This window comes from Octopus bimaculoides, chromosome 29, assembly GCF_046866305.1.
Source record: "Octopus bimaculoides isolate indiv1 chromosome 29, ASM4686630v1, whole genome shotgun sequence".
Taxonomy (NCBI): Eukaryota; Metazoa; Mollusca; class Cephalopoda; order Octopoda; family Octopodidae; genus Octopus; species Octopus bimaculoides.
In genome coordinates this window covers 18,751,080-18,773,090 of record NC_142956.1, presented here as the reverse complement: position 1 = coordinate 18,773,090, position 22,011 = coordinate 18,751,080, and the positions used below count along the sequence as shown (strand labels likewise).

The 22,011-nt window shown below is 36.5% G+C and overlaps 1 protein-coding gene across 50 annotated transcripts in view; it reads left to right on the top strand.

Annotated features, from left to right (window-relative positions):
* LOC106876145 (cleavage and polyadenylation specificity factor subunit 6) overlaps positions 1-22,011 on the top strand; it is a 70,838-nt gene that overhangs the window by 40,812 nt on the left and 8,015 nt on the right. For 32 of the 50 annotated variants that reach the window (XM_089345044.1, XM_089345031.1, XM_089345042.1 and 29 more), the window contains 4 exons: positions 361-449; positions 1,011-1,123; positions 1,846-1,993; positions 3,672-3,937. In XM_089345044.1, the coding sequence (XP_089201170.1) occupies positions 361-449; positions 1,011-1,123; positions 1,846-1,993; positions 3,672-3,867 (546 nt within the window). In that variant the 3' untranslated portion in view covers positions 3,868-3,937. Of the gene's footprint in view, positions 1-360; positions 450-1,010; positions 1,124-1,845; positions 1,994-3,671; positions 3,940-8,477; positions 8,519-22,011 lie in introns of those variants that run through there. The other 18 variants (XM_089345043.1, XM_089345041.1, XM_089345039.1 and 15 more) reach the window with 2 other exon arrangements.

Genomic DNA, 22,011 nt, shown 5'->3' with positions numbered 1-22,011 from the left:
CTCCTCCTCCCCTCCTCTCTCCCCACTCCCCCTTCTCTCTCTCTCGCCACCCCCTTCTCTCTCTCGCCACCCCCTTCTCTCTCTCGCCACCCCCTTCTCTCTCTCGCCACCCCCTTCTCTCTCTCGCCACCCCTTCTCTCTCTCTCTCTCTCTCTCTCTCTCGCCACCCCCCCTTTTCTCTCTCCACTTATCCTCTTCTCTCTTCCTCTCCCACTACTTCTACCCTACCCTACCCTACCTCTCCTCTCTACTCCCCCCCATTTCTACCCCCCATCCCATTCTTCATCTTCCACACAGTTTTCATTTACTTCCCATTTAAAACCCTTTTAATACCCTCTTCTTTCTCTACTTTTATTTCAGCCACCCCATTCACAACCTGGAGACATGTACGTTAGGCCACCTCCCCCTGCTGCTTACCCCAATGATCCTTATGGCAGACCCCCAGAAAGGTGACTTTCAATTTCTATTTTTATTCCTTCTCTAATTTCAGGACTTGTGCCTGTATTATTATTATCATTATTATTATTATTATTATTATGGTAGGGAGCTGGCAGAATCGTTAGCACATCAAGTGAAATACTAAGGTCAACTTTGCCTTTGGTCCTTTCAGGGTCGATTAAATAATTACCAGTTATGCACTGGGGGTCGATGTAATTGACTTTCCCATCCCCCTGAAAGTGCTGGCCTTGCGCCAAAATTTGAAACCATTATTTTATCATTATTATTATTATTACTTACACACGCACACACACACACACACACACACATATATATACGTGTGATGGGCTTCTTTCAGTTTCCGTCTACCAACTCCACAAACAAGGCTTTGGTCTGCCCGAAGCTATAGCACAAGACACTTGCCCAAGGTGCTACACAGTGGGACTGAACCAGGAAGCATTTGGTTGGGAAGTAAGCTTCTTATCACCCAGTCACGCTTGCACCTATATGCCTTTTTTAATTATTATTATTATTATTGTTTCTAAATATATTCCATCTCCATTTCCCTTCAGACATGAATCTGCATCCCCTGCCATCAGCGAACAAGAATTCGAGGAGATTTTCCAGCGAAACAAAACTGTCTCCAGTAGTGCGATTTCTCGTGCAGTACAAGACGCCAGTGCAGGTAACGCTTTCTATGTCACCAAATAAAGTAGCAGTGAAATACTGGGGTAGATTTAATATTCCTATAAAACATCCGAGATGTCAATAGAATTATAATAGAAGATTAACACTAATAATTTTACCTTTCATTGTTGTGGTGTAGATAAAATAAAGTAGCAGTGATATACTGGGGTAGATTTAATATTCCTATAAAACATCCAAGATGTCAATGGAATTATAATAGAAGATTAACACTAATAATTTTACCTTTCATTGTTGTGGGGTAGATAAAATAAAGTAGCAGTGATATACAGGGGTAGATTTAATATTCCTATAAAACATCCGAGATGTCAATGGAATTATAATAGAAGATTAACACTAATAATTTTACCTTTCATTGTTGTGGGGTGGATAAAATAAAGTAGCAGTGAAATACTGGGGTAGATTTAATATTCCTATAAAACATCCGAGATGTCAATGGAATTATAATAGAAGACTAACACTAACTTTACCTTTCATTGTTGTGGGGTTAATAACATCCTATATGTCGATGGAACTATAATACAAGACTAACTTTACCATTCATTGTTTTGGGGTTGATTTATTACCTATGTGGTCATGGACTTACAACTAATGTGGTTATTTGCATGTAATAAGTATTGCTATTTTACCTGAAGCCTTTGAAATTGTCATCATTTATTTACCCAGATTCAATGTGGTTCTGTCATCATTTGTGTTTTACAGGTGACTTTGCTAGTGCCATTGAGACGCTTGTCACAGCAATATCACTGATCAAGCAATCGAAGATTGCAGGTGATGATCGATGTAAAATCCTGATTAGTTCTTTACAGGACACGCTCCATGGGATTGAAGAGAAGTCGTACGGATCCAAGTGAGTGACGTTTTATATAATTATAAAAGTAAATGGCACGTGTGCCATTGTCTCATAAATCGTGCATGCTGGTGTCAGGTGTGGCGCACTCATGCTCATGTACTGGTGCCACTTGTAAAGCATGTGCACCAGTTCCATGTGTAGAGCATGCATGCCAGTTCCATGTGTGCCAGTATCACATGTAGTGTATTTTAAAGGCCTGTGAAAAAGATTTCGAAACAGCTAGGTTTCCTTCCCTAATGTTTTTCATAGTTCAACCAACACAAGTTAATGTGTGAAAAACAAAATAGGGATTTTGGAAGAAATTTCTAGAAAACTAATTTTTAAACAATGTTAAATCTCTGAACAAGGTATTAACAGTAACTGCACGACAAGGTGAAGTATATTTGCCACTTAAATGCGGCTGACCCCTAAGGGTGGATGTTACTGTTGCTTTTAGCCCCAGGAGAACATCTCCTCCAGCTGGCTATTGACACACATCTGTGTCCTGTCTGTATTTCCAAAGGGAAGTCATCCTTCCCATCTTGATCTGTGATATGTATGGACTCTAGCTTCTGGGTATTTACCCGTCCTCAGCGTACGACAATCGCTGATCTTCGATGCGAAAGATGTCCCGATGCAAATATTATATGCTTTTTTTTTTTTTTTTTTTTTTTTTGCAGTGAATTTTTAAACATTGAATGTCTATCGGGGCAGTGGGGTCCACCAGAATAAGATAATTATCAAAGGGGTCCACAGAAAAAGAAAGGGTTGAGAAACAGTAGCAGTGTTTCTCAACTGGGTATCTATAAGACCCCTGGAGGTCATATAAGAATTTTTGGGGTCCACACAAGCAAAATAGTAAATTGGGGACTCGCAATATTATTTAAGGGGCCCCTGAAAAAATCTTGCTTTAGATGTACGTATTGGAATGTATTGCAAGAAACAGCCAGGTTTCTTTCTCTAACATCTTACATAGTTCAACTTAAGCACAGGAGTGGCTGTGTGGTAAGTAGCTTGCATACCAACCACATGGTTCTGGGTTAATTCCCACTGCGTGGCACCTTGGGCAAGTGTCTTCTACTATAGCCTCGGGCCAACCAAAGCCTTGTGAGTGGATTTGGTAGACGGAAACTGAAAGAAGCTTGTCGTATATATGTATATATATATATGTGTGTGTGTATGTTTGTGTGTCTGTGTTTGTCCCCCCAACATCGCTTGACAACCGATGCTGGTGTGTTTACGTCCCCGTAACTTAGCGGTTCGGCAAAAGAGACCAATAGAATAAGTACTAGGCTTTCAAAGAATAAGTCCTGGGGTCGATTTGTTCGACTAAAGGCGGTGCTCCAGCATGGCCGCAGTCAAGTGACTGAAACAAGTAAAAGAGAGAGTAAACAATTTGTGTGAAAAACAAAATAGGAATTTTGGAAGAAGTTTCTATAAAACTAGATTTTTAAACACTGAATGGCGATGGGTGTCCACCAGAATAAAATAGTATTAAAAGGGGTCCTCCTGAACTAAACCCTTCGTTGTTGTGCCCCAGCATGGCCACAGTCCAATGACTGAAACGAGTAAAAGAGAAAGGAAAGAAGTGGGCAGAGTAATGAGGTTTTTGATAGGGACTGGAGATGTAAATGTTTGAATTTTTCCTCAAGATTTCCCCGCCGTATGTCACCACCATACCCTTGTTCTGTTTCAGGAGCAGCACTCGTCGATCTCGTTCCCGCGAGAGGGAGAGGGACCGGGACAGAGAGAAGAGCAGTCGCAGGCACCGTTCTCGCAGCCGCGACCGCGAGTACAGAGAGCGGAGTCGGGACCGCGACCGCTACCACGAAGAGCGGCACAGAGACCGCGACAGAGATCGGGAAAGAGAGAGAGAATATCGGCGTCACTGAAGACAGGAGACTTTCTAGAGGTTTCCGTTGAAGAAAACTGATTTTAAAAAAGCCACAAAAAAAACAAAATGTGAGTTCTTCTGATGTGTGTGGGGCAGGTTGTGTTCTTTGAGGTAATGTCTGCACAATGTTTAGTAGTGAGCGATATGCACCAGTGATTAGGTATCTGTTTATCAGTTGATAAGCACTGCAAGCTTTCATACACAAGCTTTTTATTATTATTATTATTATCATCATTATTATTATTATTATTATTATTAATATTATTAAGGTAGCAAGCTAGCAGAATCGTTAGCACACTTGGACGAAATGCTTAGAGGTATTTTGCCTGTCGTTACGTTCTGAGTTCAAATTCCGCCGAGGTCGACTTTGTCTTTCATTCTTTTGGGATTGATAAAATTAAGTACCAGTTGTGTACTGGGGTTGATCTAATCGACTTGCCCCCTCCCCCAAAATTTCAGGCCTTGTGCCTATATTAGAAAGAGTATTATTAAGGTAGCAAGCTGGTAGAATCGTTAGCACGCTGGGTGAAATGCTTAGTGGTATTTCGTCCATCTTTACATTTCTGAGTTCAAATTCAGCCACGGTTGACTTGGCTTTTCATCGTTTTGGGGTCGATAAAATAAGTACCAGTTGAACGCTGGGGATCAGTGTAATCAATGTACTCCCTCCCCCAAACCTGCTGGCCTTGTATTCAAAATTTGAACCATTATTATTTTTATCATCATCATTATTATTATTCATCATTTAACGTCCGCTTTCAATGCTAGCATGGGTTGGACGATTTCACTGGGTACTGGTGAACCAGATGGCTGCATCAGATTCCAGTCTGATCTGGCAGAGTTTCTACAGCTGGATGCCCTTCCTAACGCCAACCACTGCGAGAGTGTAGTGGGTGCTTTTTACGTGCCACCGGCATGAGGGCCAGTCCGGTGGTACTGGCAACGGCCACGCTCAGATGGTATTTTTTACGTGCCACCTGCACAGGAGCCAGTCCAATGTTTTGTTCACATGTCACTGGCACAAGTGCCAGTAAGGCGAAGCGGGGCACAAGTGCCGGTAAGGCGAAGCGGGGCACAAGTGCCGGTAAGGCGAAGCTGGTTTATTATTATTATTATTATTGAGGGAGGGAGCAGCACTGGCCATCAGTGGACAAAGTTTTTTGCTTCAGTCTGACAGAATGCAAGGTTCAGCATCATGTTAGGAGCCACAGTGTTAATGGTTCAATGCTATGACCAAAAAAACCCTCCATAATGAAGAGGGTTACATCCAATAGTGAACTGCTACATTCTAAATTTACCAAGCTTTCATATTATTATTATTATGGAGATGTACTTGCATAGCAAGTGACCTGATCTGAGATCGTGTGCTGGAACAAAAACAATCGTAGCGTGGAAGGTGTTTATAAGCCATTTAAAAACACACAAAATTCGTTAGATTCACTTCAACATTTAAATTTAATTTGCCAAAATATTTTTGTTGCTTTGAGTCCGCAACCTGTTCACTGACAAAATTCCGTGCAGGATAGAATTTTGAAGTGAATCTAACGGTTTTTGTGTATTTTTAAATGGCTTATAAACACCTTCCGTGCTGCATAATATTATTTTTATTATTTTAGCCAGTGACCTGGCAGAATCGTTAGCATGCCAGGCAAAATGCTTAGTAGCATTTTCCTCCATCTCTGCATTCTGAGTTCAAATTTTGCCAAAGTCGACTGTGCCTTTCAACCTTTCAGGGTCGATAAACTAAGTCCCAGTGAAACACTGGGGTCGCTGTGATCAACTACCCCCCCCCCCCTCCAAAAAATTCCAGTCCTTGTGCCTATAGTAGAAAGAGTGTTGTTATTATTATTAAGGTGGTGAGCTGGCAGAATCGTTAGCACGTCGGGTGAAATACTTAACGGTATTTCGTCTGCCACTAAGTTCTGAGTTCAAATTCCACTGAGGTCTAGTTTGCCTTTCATCTTTTTGGGGGTTGATAAATTAAGTACCAGTTGCGTTCTGAGGTCGATGTAGTCTTCTTAATCCCTTCCCCCAAATTTGAGGCCTTGGTGCTTCCAATAGAAAGGATTATTATTATTATTTTTGAGTGAGAGAGCAGCACACGCCATCATTACTGCACCCGACCAAATGCTTAGCGGAATTTCTTCTGGCCTTACAATCTAGGTTCAAATTCCACTCAGTTCAATTTTGCTATTCATCCCTTTTGGGGCCAATAAACTAAGTACCAGTGAAACCTGGCCTCCTCCCTCCAAATTTCAGGTTTTGTGCCTAATATGAAAAAGGATATTATGGTTCTTAAGGTAGCGATGTGATACAACTGTTAGTGTCACAGACTGTTGAGATGGGGGGATGGGTGCCCTCTCGTTCCTGTTCTGCAAGACCGTATGAAGTCTTTGGGCAGATTTACTCTCCATCACTACTCCATACATTACCCTCCCCCCACTTATTATATTTCCATCAACATTTCTTTTATATATACACATTTGTGTATGTATGTCTATATGTATGAGTTTATATATATATATGTGTGTGTGTATATGTATATATGTATGAGTTTATATATATGTGTGTATGTATGTGTATATATATATGTGTGTGTGTGTGTATATGTATATATATATATTTATATATATATACGTGTGTACATGTATGTATGTATGTATGTATGTATGTATATACTTGTTTTATTGATAACTGCAAATTTACGTTTCAGGCCTCTGTTGCTGTCAACATCTTCACAACACTTTAGTCTCCCATTTGAAACCATCTTTAAAACTACCACCACGACCACTACTATTACTACTACTACTTTCTCCTTTACTACATACTGTACTATTTGTCTGTACAGTGTGTTTTTTCTTTTTTTTTTTGTTGTTTTAGCAAGAAGCAAGGGCAATTAACTATTTATATCCATGTCTTCAGTACACACAAACACACACACACACACACACACACACACACACACACACACATCATCATCATCTCATCATCTTCGTTTAACGTCTGCTTTCCATGCTAGCATGGGTTGGATGATTTGACTGAGGACTGGTGAAACCAGATGGCTACACCAGGCTCCAATCTGATTTGGCAGAGTTTCTACAGCTGGATGCCCTTCCTAACGCCAACCACTCTGAGAGTGTAGTGGGTGCTTTTACGTGTCACCCGCACGAAGGCCAGTCAGGCGGTACTGGCAACAGCCACGCTCAAAATGGTGTATTTTATGTGCCACCCACACAAGAGCCAGTCCAGGGGCACTGGCAACGATCTCACTCGAAAATCCTACGAAGGCCAGTCAGGCGGTACTGGCAATGGCCACGCTTAAAATGGTGTATTTTACGTGTGTTGAAAACAAAAGTAGGTCCCATCACGGGCTGATACAATTCATTGCTGCAAGCGGCAGTTGCTCTGATTTATTAGTTTATGGAGCTGGGTCCTATTCCACTCCCTGGCAAGGCAGTTTCCCCTGATAGATTACCGCTTTCTCATCACATTTTATCTTTAACGAATAAGAAACTTAATGTACCACCCATTCAATTACCATTACCAGGTTTTTATGATCCTAATCCTAAGTCAATGAATTGGCAGTCATTAGATCATTGGATAGAACAAGCTTTGGTGTTTATTGTGGGTTTCTGTGCTCTGAGTTGAAATCCTTGCTCAAAATTTCATTGTCAGAGTACCATTCTGGGTCAGTGGATTGTTCGAGATATCAGCAGGTCACCTTGTATTATCTGGAGAGCCTTTGTGTTTTGGTAGTAATACCTGTTAGAGCGTGGAGGCGCAATGGCCTAGTGGTTAGGGCAGCGGACTCACGGTTATAGGATCGCGGTTTCGATTCCCAGACCGGGCGTTGTGAGTGTTTATTGAGCGAAAATACCTAAAGCTCCACGAGGCTCCGGCAGGGGATGGTGGCGAACCCTGCTGTACTCTTCCACCACAACTTTCTCTCTCACTCTTACTTCCTGTTTCTGTTGTGCCTGTAATTCAAAGGGTCAGCCTTGTCACACTCTGTGTCATGCTGAATATCCCCGAGAACTACCACGAGCAGGCTGTTTGTGGAGGCGCAATGGCCCAGTGGTTAGGGCTGCGGACTTGCGGTTATAGGATCGCAGTTTCGATTCCCAGACCGGGCGTTGTGAGTGTTTATTGAGCAAAACCACCTAAAGCTCCACGAGGCTCCGGCAGGGAGATGGTGACGAACCCTGCTTGTACTCTTCCACCACAACTTTCTCTCACTCTTACTTCCTGTTTCTGTTGTGCCTGTAATTCAAAGGGTCAGCCTTGTCACACTCTGTGTCACGCTGAATCTCCCCGAGAACTACGTTAAGGGTACACGTGTCTGTGGAGTGCTCAGCCACTTGCACGTTAAATTCACGAGCAGGCTGTTCTGTTGATCGGATCGACTGGAACCCTCGATGTCGTAAGCGACGGAGTGCCAACAACAACAAAGTCTCAGAAGATTAGGTGGTGGTTGGGGGGTGGGGAAATGAGAAGTCCTATAAAGGGTTCACAGCTACTCGCTATCCTCCCTTGTCTATCTTTTATAACAAAAATAAATTAATAAAAAAAAAAAACCCAATAAATCACTAATTTTTTATTTTCTTTCAGTTCGCTTGCTGCGAGCAGCTATGAAGACCATCTGCCGTGTGGTACCTACTTACTGAGCATTTGTTTTTGTTTTAAAAAAAAATTTTTTTTTTCTTTTTTTTTTTTTTGCATATAAATAATTGTATTTCAATTTTCGAAATTATCTGAAGCAATTTTAAAAAATTTTTTCCTTTTATCTGGAAATTTTAAATCAAAATTTTTTCTGTTGTACTGAATGACCTGGTGTTATGGTTAACATTATGTAACTGTCCAGACAGCTATATATATATATATATATATATGTATGTGTGTATATATATATATATATATATATATAACAAGTGTATATATGACAGGTATATATGTGTATATATATATATATATATATATATATGTGTATGTGTATATATATATATATATATAATATATATATATATATCTGTATGTATATATATATATATATATATATATATATATATATATATGTGTATATATGTATGTATATATATATATATATATATATATATACATATATATATGTGTCTGTATATATATATATATATTTCTTAGTGATCTCAATTTGTATATATATTATATTTATTTAAATATATTGTATTGAAAAAAAAAAATAAGCAAAACACAGATTTTGATGTCCAATCTAGTTGTATATTACTGTGAATCTGTGTGTGTGTCTGAATATGAGTATGTATGTGTGTATGCATGTGTATGGAAGTGAATATACATATACTTGTTTGAATATATGCGTATACATGCATTTGTACGTGTTTATGCATATTTCTGCGAGCATGGGTTCTATATGTGTACGTGTGTGTCTACGTATGTATGTATGTATGTAGGTATATTTGTGTATCTGTATATATATATACGATATAATCATGATTTGATGTAAACAATGTTAACATTTCTGGAAAGCCAGAGAATTATACCACAATCAAGTCCTCAATGGGTACTGACCCTTATCTCATGTCTGCTGATTGTTCAAGCTTTGCTATAATTTTCTTTTAATATTATTATTATTATTGTCTGTTAGATTGTCTCCATAAAAAATAGTGACACACACAGACACTTATCTCTCTATTTTTCTCTCTCCTTCTGTCTCTTCATCTGTCTTTCTATCTCTCTTATATACATCTGTTGCTCTATGTATATACAAACATACACCCTACGGTAATAGGATAATAGAAAGAGAACTCACTACTATGCTGCAGAAATGTATTCATAAAGTCTTCATACAGGAAACAATGGTTATTATGTATCTGTTACTTTTAGTTTCACCTTCTCAATAGCAACAAATATAGGAATCTATGTATATGTATGTATATTTTTAAAATTATTTAGGTTTATGCCTAGGGATATTGAACAATGTATACATGTGTGTGTGTGTGTGTGTTTGTGTCTACTTTTATATTTGTATGTACTTTTTTTTTGCCTCTCTCCTTCATTATTTCATAGTTTGTACTTCAAGTGTATCTGTGAATCGTATTTCAGAGAATTGTATTGAGTGAGATTTGAACTTGCAACCTTGTGACTAGTAAAATCTTTCAGTTTATAAACCTTCCGTGGAACCTCTGGGGGCGATTTGTCAACCCTTGTTCTTTGAATTGTGTTCAGTAATATATGTGTATATCATACACGCACACAAACATATATACACACTCGTACCTATATATTTATGTGTATGTGAGTGTGTGTGCATATATATATATATATATATATACATGTGTGTGTGTGTGTGATGTGTGTCTCTGCTTACACATACATAGATCTGCTTCTGTACATAGAATATGTGTATGTAGTTAATTCTTTGTAATGTTCGTTAACTTCGTTTTAATTATGTCTGCAACGTATCATTTAACGAAATGATCTCTAAACTATTCTATCACACCTGTTTTGTATAGTGTTCTTGCTGTATGTATGTATATGTATATATTTATATATATATATACACACATATATATGTGTGTGTGTATATGTACATATGTATGTATATGATAATATTACATGTATATATAATTTATTTATTCTATTAAACAACTTTTGTCTCGCTGTAATTTCCAGAAAACAAGAGGAATGTTAAATAAATTGTCATTATGTTGTAAACATTGGTTTCCGACCACTTCAGACATTTTTGCTTTCAGGGGTCAATTTATAAATTTCTATATTGTCATATTGTTTTCAAATTTTTAAACATTCACTTTTTATAAATCTGAAAAATTTTCTTTTTTTTTTCCTGTGTTTCTAACAATATTTTTTGTGTTTTTCCCCTCCACCCTTTTTTTTTTGTAACTGAGGAAACAAATCTAAATTGAGTTGTTGACATCATCTTGGGAGATGAAACATTTATTTCATTTTCAATTAATAAGAGAAATTTCTTTTTCTGTTTTTTTAACGACATTTACAACTACACTGTACTTCAATAACGTTTGATCTCTGATTACTATTGATGGTTTTTTTAATCTGCTGTACATATTGCTTTACTTGACTAAGGTGGGGGTACCTCCCCACCTCCCCAGTCTTCCTAACTCCCAGTTGCTCCTTCTTCCTGTCTCCCACTCACCCCTACTTCCCTTGAGGTGTCACCTAGACCAGAGGTTTTCAAACTTTTTGACTTGCGGACCCCTTTATATTTCAGGCTTTACCTTAGGGACCCCTTATAAACGCTTATGAAATTTATACATAAATATTTGCTTAAGATAACATATTTTTACATTTATTTATTTAACAGTATTTAACAAATAGGTTTATTGTCAATTAAAAGATTTCGATTAAAAAAACGTATATAAAATCAAATTGCCCATAAAAAGCATTTGCTGTCTACGGACCCCCTGTGGTCCGCAGACCACAGTTTGAAAACCCCTGACCTAGACAACCTGTCACCCCTTTTTATCTCTTCACAGCTATCACTGTTTCACTTTTCACTCTCTCCTCTAAATATGAGCAGCCATATAGCTCTTCTACAGTAAGAACCTGAGCTGCCCCTCTCTCTTCTCTCATTTCCTAGCATAAAGCTGCGAGCTACATAGCAACCTTACTTGTACGGGTGGCACAAAAAAAAAAGCACCCAGTAATACACTGTGAAGTGGTTGGCACTAGGAAGGGCATCCAGCTATAGAATCTATACCAAAGCAGCCGCTGGAGTATGATGCAAATAGTTCAACCCATACCAACATGGATGTTAAATGATGATTGTGGTCATATATAGAGAGATGTCTGTAATTTTAAAGCTAATTGATAAAAACAAGACTGCATTAAGCTAAGCAACAATAATAATAATAATCCTTTTTACTATAGGCACAAGGCCTGAAATTTAGGGAAGGAGGAAGTCAATTACATTGACCCCAGTACTCAGCTGGTACTTTATTGACCTCCAAAGGATGAAAGGCAATTGAGCTTGGCGGAATTTGAACTCCAGGACAGTCGTAATACTGCGAAGCATTTCACCCAGCATGCTAACAATTCAGCCAGCTCGTTGCCTTAATAATAATAATAATAATAATAATCCTTTCTACTATAGGCACAAGGTCTGAGATTTCAGGGGTAGGGGTAAGGGATGAGATCAATCCTAGTGTTCAACTTGTACTTAGGTTATCAACTCGAAAAGAATGGAAAGCAAAGTTGACCTCAGCGGAATTTGAACCCAAAGCATAAGTTTTAAGTGCTGCTAACTATTTTGCCTGACGTGCTTACAGGTCTGCCTGTTCACTGCCTTAATAATAATAATAATAATAATAATAATAATGATATCAAATTTTGGCACAAGACCAACAAGTTAAGAGGGAGGGCTTAAGTTGATTACATCAACCCCAGTGTTCAACTGTACCTTACTTTATTGGCCCCCAAAAGAATGGAAAGCAAAGTCAACCTTGGTGGAATTTGAACTCAGACAGCAGAGACTGATGAAATGCTGCTAAGCATTTCGGTTTGCATGCTAACAAATTCTGCCAGTCTGCAGCCATAATAATAATAATAATAATAATAATAATAATGGTTCCTAGGTTGAATACTGTCCAGTTCTGTGTACACAATTCGGAAAAGGGGACCGGTCGAGGGGCAGACTGATTGAAACATGGTGTAGATGTAAATATTGTTAAAAAATAGAAATTGTTTCATGTCTAAAGATAGGGTCAATGCATTGCAGAAACTGCAATCTTCTTGGGGACCAGGGAACAAAAAAAAAAAAAAACGATGTTGTTTTTTCTTATTTATTTATTTTAAGAATTTTTGTTTCGAGATTTTTTTCGTTTTGTTTTTAAGAAATTTTTCTTTTTTTCCACTCGTTTTTCTATAATTTTTGAATTACTGTAAATTAATTTGTTTTTAAGTTAATTCGGGCCTGTTGAACATTAAAAACACTGATATATGTTAAATGACCCCTGTTGCTGGCCCTCTGTCTTTGGGCTCTCAACACCTGGCACAAAGCTATCTCTCTCAATCCTACACCCCCATTCAGCTGTGGACTCTTCTGTTGTTAGTTAATTACTTAGTGACATCATTAGTTCTGCTGCTACAAAATATGCACCCAGTACACTCTGTAAAGTGGTTGGCATTATTCGGAAGGGAATCCATCCATAGATATCATATGCAAACAGACATTGGAGCTTGGTACAGTTCTCTGGTTCTTCAGTTGCTGACGAACCATCCATCCAATGCCAGCATGGGAAACAGATATTAAATGCTGGTAATTATATATTATGGAAGTGTGAAAGCATTGAGTTATGAAGTGAATAATTTTAATAGCGAATCACAAGGTGATACTGCAATAAATAACAGTGTAGGATATATTGGGTTTGAAAAATAAACTTGAGGAGGTCTGGAGCTACATGAAGGACTTTATCTTCTGTCCAAGGTTCCATACATACAAGAGAAAAAAGTAAAAGAAATTTTAACCCTTTTGATACCAGTCTGTCTGTTGTTGCCCTTGTTTCTATTATACAAACATTGTATTTTTTAATGTGAACTAAATTAAAACATTCCATCAAAATTTCATGTTAATTTGTTCCAAACACCAGCTTAAGTTATTTTACTAAATTTGTTATTATTTTTATAATCAGTTTCTACAGCTGGATGCCCTTCCTAACGCCAACCACTCTGAGAGTGCCGGTGGCACGTAAAAGCATCCACTACACTCTCGGAGTGGTTGGCGTTAGGAAAGGCATCCAGCTGTAGAAACTCTGCCAAATCAGATTGGAGCCTGGTGTAGCCATCTGGTTCACCAGTCCTCAGTCAAATTGTCCAACCCATGCTAGCATGGAAATCGGACGTTAAACGATGAATGACGAATTGGAAACACTTAAGGTGATCTACATAACATTCCACCAAAATTTTTATGTTCCAAACATCAGCTTTATAAGGAAAAAGTTTACTAAATTCTTTATTATTTTAAAAATAAATTGAAACAAAGGCAGTGTATGGTAACTAAAGGGTTAAAGTGATCAAAATGAAAACCTTCCATCAACAAAATTTCATATTAATTTATGTTCCCAACACCAGCTTATTAATGACGGCAAAGTAATTTTACTAAAGTTTTCATTATCTGTAAACAGAAGCAGTGTATTCAGTAGAAATGTGGTAACGAGGGTTAAAGTGATTAAAAGTAAATTAAGACCTTCAATCAAAATTTCTTGTCAGTTTATGTTCCACACGGCAGCTTAATAAGGACACTTATTTTACTCAAAAATAATTGAAACATAGACAGTGTATTTTAAATAGAAATATGGTAACAAAAGGGTTAAAATGATCTAAATTCAAACCTTGCATTGAAATTTCATATTGATTCATGTTCCAAACTCCAATTTAATAATTACAGTTATTTCACTAAATTCTTCATTATTTAACAAAGTCAATGCATTTCAACAAAATTATAGTCACAAAGGGGTTAGTTATTGCTATGTAGATAAGGAATTCATGCTCCAAAGGTAGATGTAAGCCCATTCTTTTTTACCTGACCAAAGGGGTTAAAAATTTTTTTTTTTTTTTTTAAACATAATTATTTTACACATTTTATTCACTGCTGTATTGATTTTGTGGTTCAGCATTAAAATGTCTACAATACCTTGGTGTGAGCTTTCTGCCAACATATATATCTCACTACCTGTCTATATCTATTTAATTTAATGTCTCCAGGTCTTTTTCCCCCCCCCCCCACCCCTTTTTTTTGTATAAGTACTTTTTAATTTTATTTGTAAGCCTTTATTTTTTATTATTCTTTTTAAGACCAAATGCATCCTTCTATTTTATTCTTTGAAATTAATTATTAACCTACGTGATGCATTTAGCTGGAATCCAAAAAATTTTGTCAATCATTTAAAACGGAAACTACATTTATTTCCTCTTCCCCTTAATTAATGTCTGAAGCTGGTTTATATTTATTAATTACCTTCTTCAAAATGTAGGAAACCTGTTTACATCAGATTATATGTGTATATATCTATATATATCTATGTCTGTCACATAACCAGTCGATGTTAATTTTCCACTTATTGTGTAAAGAAACAATATATTATGTTATTGTTTTTCAGCTAACTTACATAAGCGTTCCTTTTTGCTGTATTGTCTAATGTAAATGTGTTTCATTAATAATGTTAATGATGACAATAATTAAGGTAAATTGATGAAGAATTTGAGTTGCAATATTAATGCCAGCACTTGTGTAGTATTGTATTATTTTCAAAGCCTCGTTGTTTGATGAACGATTTCGTTAAAACCCACCAGCATTGTGAGATCCATTTACTACATATGTCTGTTTGTCTGTTAGTTTGAACAATTGGTTTTTAACCTGAGCCATATCATTGCTTGTAGTTTGAGGTTGTTCTTTCTCTCTCTCTCTCTCTCTCTCTTTCTGTAAAAAAGCATTTCGCTGCCACAGGCAGGGTGGCCACTTGAAGCTGCCATCGTCAGAATAAGGCTTTCACCTAATGGCAGCTCACACAAGCTTCTGAAGTTTCTGTTGTTGTGGATGTCTTCATCTTTATCGTTGCACCTGTTTCACGTCGAATAAATTTCCATTGCTGGCATTACATACAAAAATCTACCACCATTGAAACCAAAGGCACAATTCTATCATAAACAAAAAAAAAACCCCGTCTTCTTTCAGCCGTGATTTTACAGAAATCAACCCAACATCTCCATTCCTACACTTCAGCATATTGATGCTGTTTGTGGTACCGATGTCTCCTTCAGATGTTTCTTCTGTTTTACCCAACATGTACAACTACTAAATTTATAAAGCACATTTTCAAGGACTCCGAGGATTTCACAGCATCAACACTCCAGCTTTTATTTATTTATATATATATCTATCTATTTATTTATTCATTGATGTCTGTTATTTCTGTGATCGTTCTAAAATTATCTGATTCGTTCTAACTGCAGCCCTATTCAGAAATGACATGTGTTCAGTTTTGCAATTACGTCTGTCTGAATTTCACCTGTTCCTACCAGACTCTTTCTTATTTGTCAGGTTTTTCTATATCCACTTCATGGACTTATATATAGCCCCAGCATGGCCAAAGTCCTGCGACTGATGACTGAAACATGTAAAGAATAAGATACATGTGTTTGTGTATATGCGTATATATTTTAAATATATATACACATTTACTCATTCAACACCAAATTTTATTGTATGTCATAGTATTCTGTCCAGCATGTATATTACTATTATTATTATTATTATTATTATTATTAATGTATACATTGTTCTTGTCCTTTGATTGTTTCTTCTGTTACTCCTAAATATTCTTTTCATTTTCAGATCTAACTTATATCAAATACATGAAAGACATTCTTGCAGGATTTTTGAAAGAGAAAAGTTTTTTTTTTTTTTCATCCTATGTGTAAAATTTCTTGTTAACGAATTAATGTGTAAAACCATTTCGTGTTAAGAACATTTTGTTTCTTATCCTACCTTTTTTTATATTTATTTATTTATATATGTATATATAAATATATATATATATATATATATATGTATAACTCATTCTGATTTGATCTTCTGTACCACAGCAGCAAATAACATGTGTATATTGTATGTGTACCTTCCTTAAATGTCTCTGTGTAGTCATCTATATATACATACACACGTGTGTGCGTATATATATATATATATACATAGTAAATGTAGGGATAAGCAAGTTAGACAGGTCAATATATACATATATATCTGAACGTGTGTGTATGTGTGGGCTTTGTGTCTGGTCTTGTACCTGCTACCGCTTGACAACCAATGTTGGTTTTTTAACTTTGTGGTTTGGCAAAACACACCAATAGAATGTAGTACACACACACGTTCATATATATTTTGACCAGTCTAACTTGCTTATCCCTACATTTATTTCTATACCCACTCAAGTTTAAACCTTGAGCACTACTAAGTGTATCGTATACAGAGAATATCTGATTCTCATCTATGAACATATATATATATGTATATATATATATATATATATATATATATATATATATATATATATATATATATATATATATGGATGTCTATATATAGAGGTAAATGCATATATAATATAGTTGTAAATGAATTGGTATGCGTTTGTAAACTATGGTCAGCTTGTACAAATAATAACGCATGTTGGAATAGTGTTTGGACCAGGCTTTTCCTGTTAACCAGGCAAGCGTGCCAACAACCATTCCTTGAAGGGACATCATTATGAGCCTATCCAAACTAAGTATTGAAACATTTTCTTTCCTACAATACAACTTTTTTTCCCTTGTCACTGGTTACCTCGCATGTAAAAAAAAAACCAAAAAAACTGTCCTAGAATTTGCTTTGTAACTTAGCACAGTCAGCGATGGTAGGTGACTTGCTACAAATGTCTAGTGTTTTATAGCAAGATATACCATCTTGATTTGATGTATAGATAAGAGTTGATAATGTGCTTGATTGTTTGAAGTAATTTGTAAATTAAGTGGTATATAATTATATGTAATGTTATGATTCTCTTGATTTTGCTGTGAAGTGAGGTTTATTGTAAGCTTATGTACCTTTGAGGACTTGTCGAGGGCTTTGCCCTTACTTTTATGATGGTCACACTGTACCGTTCTGTGACTAACCCCTGCTGTATGAAAGTCTTAGAAATGCCAACCATTCACATGTTGTTAAGGTAAAACAAAATCCATTTCTTGATATGATGCGAGAGTGTGTATGTGTTTCTGTATATATATGTGTATATGAATGTGAAAGTATATATCTATGTCTATTTTTGTGTTTGTATGTATCATTGGCCTGGTTTTAAACTCGATATGAATTGTAATCTTTGTCATCATAAACTTCACATTCCAAGCTTTTCGCTCTACACTGTATTGTTCGGTTTGAAAGTGTTTCCCTATTTGTGTCCAAGAATGTGGGCATGTATGTGGCTAACCCATCTGTCTTTTAACATACATATCTACCTACATACATACTCATACACCAACATACATAAAATCACTCTCATCTCTTTCTCCCAACTATATTCTATCATATATACACCTGTTCTTCAAAGACTGATGTTTTATTTCATGTGTCTCTCGTAATGCTGCCTCCTTGGACATTTTCCTCAGGGCAACTAAATAACTAAATTCCCTCCTGTTTTAATGTATTGTTAACTATCATTGGACAGTAAACATAAACATTAACTGTTTTGTTAAATGTGACTGCTGGTAATCTGTTCACCAATAATAGAACATACGTGTAACCCCATCGTCTGGGATGGATTCCCATGCTTGACTTTGATGTAAAATTTGTAATTTTCGATCTCTTGACCAAATTCTCTCAGATCGGATTGGATTGGACCGAACCGGACTGGACTGGACTGGATTGCATCAGATCGAACTAACTAAAGACATGCATCACCCAGTCTATGTATGTCTTGTCTATGTTTTTCTTTCTAGCCAACTGCTAGTTATGTAAATCAAAAACCAAATTGAGAAACATCTGTGGTTACTTTGAGAAGTAAATTGAAACTTTGACCAAAAATTTGTTGCATACGATCGCTTCTGGTCCACCTAATTTCATGGAACAGTGACTATGTAATTGAATCAAATATGTATTCTGTTTGTTTGGAAAAATATATAATTATAAAACTATAATAATGATAATTTGATAAAGAAGCTAAATTGAAATTTAACCTTTAAGACATGTCTATCTGTATAAAGATTAAGGTTTTTTATAAAAAGAAAATTTATTTAGATACCAAATTGTAATTTTGTAAGCGATACTGTGATATATATATATTTATGTATAAAATTATTGACATACCAATATCTGTGATATATATATATAAATATATATACACATACATGTGTATATCTTTGTAAGCATGTGTATGCGTGTATATGTCTACGTATAAAAATTAACATAAAAAGCAAACCCTGTGATATATATGTATGTATATATGTACATATATGATGATATATATATAAAACTAAATGTAGCATTATACACCATTTAGTGAAAGAGTATATTTTATATTAAAATTTATAAATATATATATATGTTTATGTATGTATATGTATATATATATATATGTACTGTATATTGTTCTCCCAATTTTGTAAAGATTTGTAAGGGGTCTGTTTTATTTGTAAATTATCGATGACTGTTTCTTCACAGAATCTGATGATAATATAGTCTTTGTATTCTTAAACATTATCGAAGTGAAAAAAAAAAAAAAAAAAAGTCAAATTAAAGCTTTTATTTTTTTATATTTGATGTCTGTTCCCCTTTTCTTTTGAGCTGTGCCTGACAGATGTGTGCCTAGTTGTCGTGGGTGCGTACACGTATCTTTGTGAGAAAGATGGATTGTCTGTATTTGCTTGGCTTTCACGAATATTTTCCTTTTAAGAAAGAAAGAAAGAAAAAAAAAGTACCAAAAACCCACTACGATATTTCGGAATAATAGTTTAATAATGGATACACATCTAAAAAGAAAACCAAGTCTCTCTTCACACCATTTGTCACGGTTGTGTCGTCCTTGTATGAAGATCATTGCTGCTTTGTAAGAAAGTATTAAATCTGTTCTTCATCTTATTTAACCACTCGTCTGTCAGCAGCTGCGTTCAACTATCAATATTGCGTTTCTCACACGAAGATCCCTACTTCAAGTGCATCTTTGGCTCCTGTACCAGCACATTCTATAGACATTGCTTTGATGTTGACAAGTGTATATAATGATTGTACAATAATTCGCATTCCTCCTTACTACTTCCAGTCAACATGTATTTGTAATCTTCCAACTTGTATTTCAGCCATTCCTTAGCTTCACCTTCCTTTGTTTCCCTTCGTATGCAGCCACTTTTCCAACCGACATCTTTTTGCAAAATTGAACCGTGGAGAGAAAAAAAAACAACGAGAGGCAGACTCCGGTGTGGCCTCTTGCTGTCTCACCTACACCGGTTCTTTGCTTCGTTGTTGGTCACAGGAAAACAGGACGAAAGCATCTCCCCCAAAACAACGCCGACACAGTCTTCTTCATTTGGACTTTTCTTAACCAATTCTTTAATATATATATATTTATATATATTTCTGTTTCACACAGCGAACCTCGTTAACGACGGTCTTCATTTCTGTGGAACAGCAAGAGGGACCTAGTTTCAGATCCAAACCTGCACCATTAAACTCTTGTGGAACCTGCCACCAGTAAATGCTATCAACCAGTTTTGTAAATTCTCTTACATTATTATTATTATTATTGCTACAACTACTACTACTACTACTATTATTATTATTATTATTATTATTATTATTGCTATTATTATTATTATTGTTTTTATTATTGCTACTACTACTATTATTCTTTTTATTATTGCTAGTACTATTATTATTGTTATTACTGTTGTTATTATTATTATTATTAATGCAGTGAACTGGCAGAATCATTAGCACGTTGGATGAATTGCTTAGCGGTATTTCACCCATCATCGCTAGGTTCTGAGTTCAAATCCTGCTGTGGTGACTTTGCCTTTCATCCTTTTGGGGGTCGCAAAATTTTAAATACCAGTAAAACACTGGGATCAATGTAATGGAATGGCCCCCTTCCCCAGTAGAAAGGATTATTGTTACTGTTGTTGTTGGTTGGGTGTCAATGATTGCAGAATCATTGTTGCATCGTAAAAAAAAAATACCTCGTGACATTTCTTTTAGCGCCTCATGTTTTAAGTTCAAGCCCTGCTGAAGTCCACAATGCCTTTCACCCTCTGGGGTCGAGGCAGGGTCAATAAAATAGGAGCCAGTTGAGCACTGGGTGGAGGGGTGTCAATGTAATCAACCAGCTCCCTCCCCCTCAAAAGTACTGACCTCATGCCAAAATTTGAAAACATTATTATTATTATTATTATTATTATTATTATTATTATTATTATTCAATTTTGATTCGGGTTCTTGTTCCTGGTAGAATTTATGTGGGTAGATGGTAATCTTAGATATCCACAGAATTTCAGTTAATCCTTCAAGTGTTCGGAAACCCTTCTGGTAATCTTTCCTGTTCCTAAAAGGCAAACTTTCTGTGTTATTATTATTATTATTATCGTTGTTGTTGTTGACGCAGTGAGCTGGCAAAAACCGTTAGCAAGCCGGGCTGAAACGCTTGGCGGCACTTTGTCCGTCCTTACATTCTGAGTTCAAATTCCGCTGAGGTCAGCTTTGCCTCTCATCCTCTCGGGGGTCGATAAACTAAGCACCAGTTGTGTACTGAGATCAGCGCAATAAACTAGCCCCCCCCCCCTCCAATTTCAGGCCCTGTTTCTTTAGGAAAAAGGATTATTATTATTATAAAAGTGGTGAGTTGGCACAATCATGAGCACATCGAAATGCTTATTGGCAATTTGTCAGTCTTTGTGTTCTGTGTTCAAATTCTGCCGAGGTTGATTTTGCCTGTCGTCCTCTCAGGGTTGATAAATTAAGTACCAGTGAAACATTGGGGGTCAATATAATCGACTAGTCCTCTCCCCACAAATTTCAGGCCTTGTGCCTTCAGAGGAAAGGATTACTATAAAGGCAGTAATCTGGTAGGACAAAATGCTTAGCAACCGATCTCCCAGTTCTTTACAGTCTGAGTTCAAATTCCGCCAAGGTCGACTTAGCTTTTTATCCTTTCGGGGTCAACTAAATAAGGAACAGTCGAGCACTGGGGTCAATGTAATCGACTTTGTGCCTTCCCCAGACTTGTTGACCTTGTGCCAAAATTTGAAGCCGCCGCCGTGCTCATCGTCATCGTCATCGTGGTAGCGATCTGGCAGAATTGGTAGCACGTTGGGCAAAATGCTTAATGGTATTTCGTTGCCTGCTGCGTTCTGAGTTCAAATTCCACCAAGGGCTGACTTTGCCTTTCGTCCTTTTGGGGGTTGATAAATCAAGTACCAGTGGAGTACTGGGGTCGATGCAATCGACTATCCCCCTCCCCTCAAATTTCAGACCTTGTGCCTATTGTAGAGAAAGGATTTTTATTATTATTATTATTATTTATATTACCTTCGTTAATTATATTTTTTTTGTGTGTCTATAATTATCATAATCGATGTACAACTTGTATTTTTTTTT